The sequence below is a fragment of the Cylas formicarius genome, unplaced genomic scaffold, assembly GCF_029955315.1.
Source record: "Cylas formicarius isolate icCylForm1 unplaced genomic scaffold, icCylForm1.1 PGA_scaffold_1__22_contigs__length_36826433, whole genome shotgun sequence".
NCBI classification, from domain to species: Eukaryota; Metazoa; Arthropoda; class Insecta; order Coleoptera; family Brentidae; genus Cylas; species Cylas formicarius.
Window position 1 is genome coordinate 10,751,149 of NW_026844264.1, and position 7,295 is coordinate 10,758,443.

At 37.7% G+C, this 7,295-nt stretch overlaps 2 protein-coding genes across 2 annotated transcripts; one reads left to right on the top strand and one right to left on the bottom strand.

Moving 5' to 3' along the window:
• Positions 1–2,042: 2,042 nt before the first annotated feature.
• LOC132696325 (gustatory receptor for sugar taste 64a-like) lies at positions 2,043–3,832 on the top strand. Its single transcript, XM_060661084.1, is given in 5 exon segments — positions 2,043–2,490; positions 2,995–3,011; positions 3,013–3,423; positions 3,595–3,684; positions 3,740–3,832. Coding segments are annotated over 5 exon segments (1,059 nt in total).
• A 1,588-nt stretch (positions 3,833–5,420) lies between these two features.
• LOC132696326 (uncharacterized) lies at positions 5,421–7,031 on the bottom strand. The gene has a single exon (XM_060661085.1). It carries the CDS (start codon positions 7,029–7,031, stop codon positions 5,421–5,423), a length of 1,611 nt encoding a protein of 536 aa, XP_060517068.1.
• Positions 7,032–7,295: the final 264 nt, after the last annotated feature.

The window sequence follows — 7,295 nt, forward strand, 5'->3', positions numbered from 1 at the left end:
ATTTGGTGTAGCCGTATTGACTGTGCAACAATTTTACTTGTCTGGTCTCGATTTGGATATGTCAGATACAATGTGCTTCACCACAGCGTATAACCCTGTTCCGAAATTAAGCGGAATGTAGACAAAAAACCCGGAGAAATAGGTGCCGAAATACTTTTCGATTGTAAGATTGGTCCCAGGTTGGTACATCAGTTGCTCGCATATTTTGACAACCCGGAGAATATATTCGGCTGAAAGTAATACGCCAATCTGTCGTAAGCACATAAAGTCGCCGTTTTGAACTTACTAGCTGAAATTGTTATGAACAATGCACAACAACTACGAAGTTTTCTATCCAAACGCCGCGGATACCCATACAGCGAGTTCATTTTCTTATCCACTGCACACCAAGATCTCATAAGGTTTGACCATGAGACGGCCAGTTTCAAATGCAAGCCGATTATCAAAGCAGATCCTGCATAGTTCACGCATGTAACTGAAACCAAGAAGTTTTTAATATGTTCCATTCTACAGGTTGTCCAATTTTTGTACGTTTTTTATAGTAGGTATTTGAAGTAATCAAATATGTTTTTTATTTCGAAGATACAGGCGGCAGATTCTTTTTTATTCTATTCTTTTTTTATTTGGGTTTCAAATAAAATAAAATAAAATAATAAAATATCATCAATTTTCAACATTATACATATTTGTTTTGTTAAATAAGCCAAATTAGCATTGTTTCATGATTCTTTCTTATTAACAACCAAGCAGTACACATTTTTGTGTCTTATGAAAATGTCAGTTTGTTTGTTTACTATGGATTTTATTTCAGTGTTTCTATTGTTCTGTGTTCCACTTATTTTGCGCCCATGATTTGAAAGACAAGACACGAATAAAATATGTTCGAAAAGCAGAAGAGAAAATCCGGAATGAAACAAAGAAACGGAAACTCAAAAATCAAGGTTTTAATGTTGTGATTTTGACAAGTCACAAAATGTGTTCTAAAAACTGTCAAAGTTTTCATAATTTTAAATGTTCCAAAATGTTTCTGACTCCTATTGCCGTAACAAAATGGTTTACCTATATTCCCGAAATTGGTTCCGCATTGTATCCAGTCATACGAATAAAACCCCACCGCTACTGACAAGGCCAAAATGCAAACTGTGCAGTATAGAACTTGCCAGCAGAACCACGAAAACTGTAAATCGCTTGTGTCCTTTAAGATGTTTTGTTGAGGCAGCAAACCGAATCCCTGGGCAATAATCATAAAAAATTTTAACGATTTGTGGATGTTGGGTTCTGCTTCGGGATTTGAGCCATTTTGAATCTGCGATCTTTCCGCATGGATTTTGTTGTCTCTCAAAAAACGAATCATTGGATCTTGCAAATACCTAATAAAAAATAGTCATACATAGCAAACACAGATAGGATTAACTAACACTCCCCTCATTCTCAGAATTGTAGTTCAAAAAATAGCGAACAAAATGGGTTCTAAGCCAGGATCACAGGATCACCGGTCACTAGTTCATACCTATTTTTGTTAAACACACTTCTCTCTCTCTCTCTCTCCCTCTCTGAGTGAGGGGAATTTAAAAAGGTCACTATAATACCTGAGAAAGAGGGGTCAACTAGTGATCAGTGATCTTGTTCTAGAGGAGTCAATTAGTGATCAGTGATTTTGGTCCGGTTACTCCTAACTACTGGAAAGCGCTAAGCTTGTAGGGTTGTGATAGTTCAGTGCAGCAAATAGTTCTGAAAAATACTATCGAAGGTATTGTTCAATTCAAATGGTATAACGAAATGGTTCTGGGACGCGTACCTATCCCGTATTCACTTACGGAGCGCGATTAAATCCACATCAATACGTTCTTGACAAGAGGTAAACAAAAACAAGTCAATCATACGCGGTTATATTCCAGTCGGAAAAGCATTATCACGAAAATGCATTCCATTAAAGTAAACAACACGGCCATGTGGCTTGTCCCTCTATAGCAACGTAAACATTTCCTATAAAATCGGAAAAGTGTTAAATATCTTCGATCGGCTTTTTGTTTTCGGTCGTAATGGCGAAGCACATTCAAGTAAAGTCGCGCGAATACCAACAAATAACCATTACGAAAATTTTCACCAAGGTCATAGTAGTCGCTCAGGTTTTCGGTTATTTTCCCTTGTCGGGCGTATTGGAGGCCGATCCAACAAAATTAAGATTTTCCTACAAGACTCCAATAGCTATTTATTCGATTCTGACTCTCCTGGGCGCAAGTTTTATGCTCGCTATGCAGCTGACCAAAACTATCGCGATCGAGCTGACAATTTTTCAAGCAGAAAGTCTGACGTATTATGCGGGCTCCGCGTACGTAGGTATTACATTCATAGATCTGGCTAAGAAATGGCCCAAGTTGATGGCAGATTGGGAAGCTATTGAAAAACATATGAAAAACTACGGCCCACCTAAAGGATTGAACAAAAAAATCACAATCTTAATGGTACTGTTCTTGAGCGCCGCTGCTGGTACGTTTAGTTTGCAATTTAAAAGTTATCCTTGCCCCGGTAACATTTGGAGTGGATATTAACCAGTGCTGAAAATATTGCCAATCGTTTGATATTAATCACACCTGCCACGTCTTCAGCACATCATCATCCCACAATTGTTAAAAATTTGAGGTGCTTTTGCTTTCAGTGAAATATGGTCTTCATCAAAGCACGAAGTTGTACAGGGCGATGAGTTGTCACAACGACACCCGGTCGGCGATGAAATTCTTCTTCGGCAATCTGACATATTCTCACATATTCAGGATAATACCGTACAATACTCCTACCGCCTTCCTCATTCATGTATGGGGTGTGCAACATAGGATTCTCCGTCCCCCCATCGTCGAAAGATAGTCTTATTTTGATTTATCCGCTCCACAATCTTTTAAAATAGGGTGATAGAGAATCTTATGTGGAACACTTAGCCCAACTCGGAGATCATAACACTCACCACGACTATGGTTTCAGTTCTTTGCAATGCAGATACATTTTTCTTTAATGTATATCGACGTGTTCATAATGATCGTCAGCATCTGTCTGTCGAGTCGGATGGCCCAAGTTACAGAAGCAATCAGAAGCGCATCAGACTGCCATGTAAGGGAGGAAAGGGTATGGGCCTATTTAAGGGAAGACTATACCCGTTTAGGTCAACTTTGCCGTACAGTAAACAAGATCATTTCAAACGCCATACTGGTATCGTTTCTACCGAACGTACTGATCATCTTGATCCAGGTTTTCAACAGCATAAAACCCCTGCATAATTACTTGGAGGCCATTTATTTTTATTTTTCCCTTGTATTTCTAATATCAAGAACCGTCGCAGTGTCTATTTATGGGGCCATGGTTAGCGAAGAAGGCAGGAGGCCGTTGAATATTTTGAACTGCGTGTCGTCGGATGTTTACAATAATGAGGTACGAGACAGAGAAAAATTGTCACAAGTTCATTGATTGAGAATGAGTAGGTTTAAATTTAAATTCACCATTGAGTCAAAAAGAAGACACGTAAAAAACTGTAGAAAAAAACAAGTATCATATGCGGTGGAAGTTTATGATGCCTAATGAAACATAAGACATGCTTTTTAGATCGAAATATTCATCAACCAAATTTCGAACTTCGAAATACTATTGACCGGTAAGAACTTCTTTTCTATAAGGAGACACATAATTTTGGAGGTAATTAATATGTTGTCACTTTCGCTAAGGAATTAAAAGCCAATTTTTATTTTAGATAGCCGCAGCATTAGTAACATACGAGCTGGTACTCATACAGTTCAACCAAGAATACCTTAACTCCTACAGCAAATCGAATCGATGCGTGTAAACGATAAATTGTCTTATTTGTCGCCGAATAATATATATGTAAAGTGCTCCTAATGTAGCCTACCTTTAGGTTTTTGCTTAAAGCAAATAAATACAATCAAGTCACTTTATTTGTGAGTAGTTTGATTTATGACAATCACTGTCCACTTATAAGTTAATGGCGTACTCAGGTGAGTCTTTTTCGTCCAAGTAAAACCAAAAAACCAACCGCGGATATACCGGGCGTTTGGAAAAATTCAACACCATTACAGGTTTGATAATTACATTTAGTTACATATCTTTTTTCTTCGAGTTTGAAAAGTTCTTAAATATGTGTTTCTTTTGTTAAATACGTAATGTAATATATACACTTCAATTATTTGTTAAAAAAAAGATGCTGTCCCAGTATAGCCTCGACGGTTGATATCTTGCCGAAAGACCGTTAGTTATAAATTTAAACAATATAAATGTTTGAAGCAGCAAAAGTATTGCTGAAACTACTAATTAACTGCTTTGGTTTACAAAAATATAGTACGTTAACTTTTCATTATTTCACATTATAGTTATTGAAGCAAAATAAGTACAATTTCGTAATTCAGAACGAAAAATCAAATCGTGCTTAACATTTTTGAGACCTTGCAATTCACTTATCTTTTGCAAAATGGTGAATATTTCTTTTAACCATTGCAAACACAATACGTGCTTAAAATTAACGGTAGAATTGAAATACGAAGGAATATTTAAGTTCCATAAGAAAAAACATGATTTTACTTTCTTACAAATTTATAGGACATTCTGTATACATAAAAATAATTCTAGGTGATGAGTCTAATTCCCTTGTGGAACTTTTCGGAAATTTATTTTTTCTGTCGCCAGTACAGAAGACGTTTAAAGCGAAGTACATGAGTTCTTCCCTATATACTCGAAATTCAGATTATTCCTGTTACAAAAGTACAAAAAAAAACGTTATAATCCTTTAAAAGGATTTAATTTCTTAAATTTGGGAACATCGAATTTAATGGTAAATAAAACATCAAAATTGTAAAGATGAATGAAAATTTATTTGAAGTGAAACTTTGTTTATCAGATTTAAAGGTTCATATCAGAATAAGTGAGTGTTTTATTTAGTTAGATATCTCTAACATTGGTGAAATGAATAATTTTCAAAACATTATCATACGTGCTGAGAATTAACGGTGGAATTCAAATACGAAGGAATATATAAGTTAAATAAGAAAAAACAAACAAACTTTACTTTCGAACATATTTATATGACATTCTGTGTACATAAAATTCTTACGAGATTACAAAGAAAACATCATAATCATTTAAAAAGGTTTTATTTTTTTAGTTTCAGAACATCGGGTTTAATTTTCAAAAAAACATCTAAATTGTAAAGATTAAGCAAAGTTTATTTGAGGATCAACATTGTTACGAAGCACTAAACAAAATTTTTACAAAAAAAATTAACAATCTAAGTAACATAATGTCTCAGTTATCAAAGTTTTTTCCACGAAAATAAGCAACATTTGGCAACGCTGCACACAGTATTACGAGCAATCTTCACCGTTGGTCAGGATTAGTCATTTCGAAAAAAATATATTTACGCCTCACACGTCTTCGTTTTGGCAAACTTGGTACAGATCTTCAAGGAGACCTTCTTGCACACTCCTAAACAGGTCCGATTTGAAGGCGATGTCAAGAAACTCCTTCCTGTTGCCCTCGTAATGCAACCGTATCTCGTCGTCGCTCAACAGTTGCTTTTTCAACGTCGAAGGGCATTTGTTGAAATGCGAATACAATAGCGCTTGACAGATCGCTTGAGATTTCATGTACCGACATGATTTGTCGAACTCGTCAGGCGTGTACACCGAGTTCACGTCCACATAGAACATCCTCAAATTTTTCGAGATTTCCGTGTAGTATTCCCTCAACAATGCCGACATGTAGGCGTCCCTCATTTCTTTCGTAGAGTTGATGTAAATACAAAACATTACATCGTGCGCTGGAGGGCAGTACCTCAGCATCTGAAAATCCACCAACCGACAGTCATTGGGAACATCATTTTCATCATGTTTGAACATGATATTAGGACCGTACATGTCGGCGTGACATATAGCGTTGCGGTAACGTTCGGAGCTTTTAATTTTCTCGAAGAAACTTTCGAAAGCGCGCCTTACTTTCTCCTTAAACTCTTCAGTCTTGGTAACTTTAACCGCCAGCTGACATTTATCAATCATGTGAAGGGTACCATCTACGCCGTTGATGAACCACGGATCAGACTCTTTGAATGCGATTTCCTCGAAGCGGTTCGGATACAACTCGTTCAGACGCACCGAGTGAGTTTCCTCGATTGCGAAGCTGCACGCGTGTAATTTGGCCAGCTGCGAGACAGCTAGACGCAGGTGCTGATAACTCAGCATTACCGTCGAATCGTAAGCGACGTAGCCTGATTTAGCGAGATCATCCATAAGGACGACATCAAACGATCGGATGAAATACACTTCCGGAGCGAAATCCATGATCTGATCCAACCCATGAGTTTCGAAAAACCGTAAGATAGTGGAATAAAAGAACTCCTCCCTCTCTGACCCGGCCCGGCTGAGAACTTCCCATCGGAATTTGACGGCGAACTTGGCGAACATCTGAAGATCATTCGTCTCCTCTCCTTGGCTTACTTTGAGTGCTAGATTGTAGTAATCTCCGAGGTATCCGTTGCGTTGATCTAAGGGCGTTAAGTGGTAATCCAGAAGACGGTAGTCTACAGATCTTAGCTTGTTTGCTATGGCGATCGATACGTCTTCTTTGTTGAGGCGGGGACATTTCACGTACTTAGAAATGTCCTCCAATATTTCCTGACACTTCACTTCTTCAGTTTTACCCTGCTCGATTAGGTTGCTGACCAACTGGAGCTTAACAATGGGCAGAAGAGCCGCTACCGCTCTGCGATAGTCGTATTTTGAGGTGACCACTTGCGACGCGTCCGCGCTGCAACTTAACCTTTCGTAATAATATTCCATGAGGTATTTGAAGTGCCTGCGTCTGAAATCTTCGTCGGTAAGAGAGAAAATCAACATCAAGACGTCGCAAAAGCTTATCTCCCCAGACTGACGCAGCTGGTCGAGGGAGATTTTCAGTTTTGCACATGCTTCTGTTAAGTCTTGGCCGTTCACATTTCTAACGCTGATGATATTGCGGGAAATTTGATCAAAGTCTATCATATTATAGTCGCTAACTATGGGGCCGCGTTTATTTTTTTGACTTTGCAATAATTCGTTGATTTGGCTTATAATAATCTTAAGGTTATTCATGTCGGTCGCGCACAAACGAAATAACATCTAACTTAATTAGGAGGATATTTGGTAACGGTATCAGTAAGTATTATCAGTATTATTTCAAGATTGAAGAAGTAGATTCCAGTACAGGAGCGTCTCGAAAATTCATTAAGACGTCTTTAAGTTTCTTGTTAAACCACGAGCAAACAT

What these genes read in the sequence shown, in the direction of transcription:
- LOC132696326 (XM_060661085.1), bottom strand. Translation starts at nt 7,031, where the DNA reads ATGATAGACTTTGATCAAATTTCCCGCAATATCATCAGCGTTAGAAAT.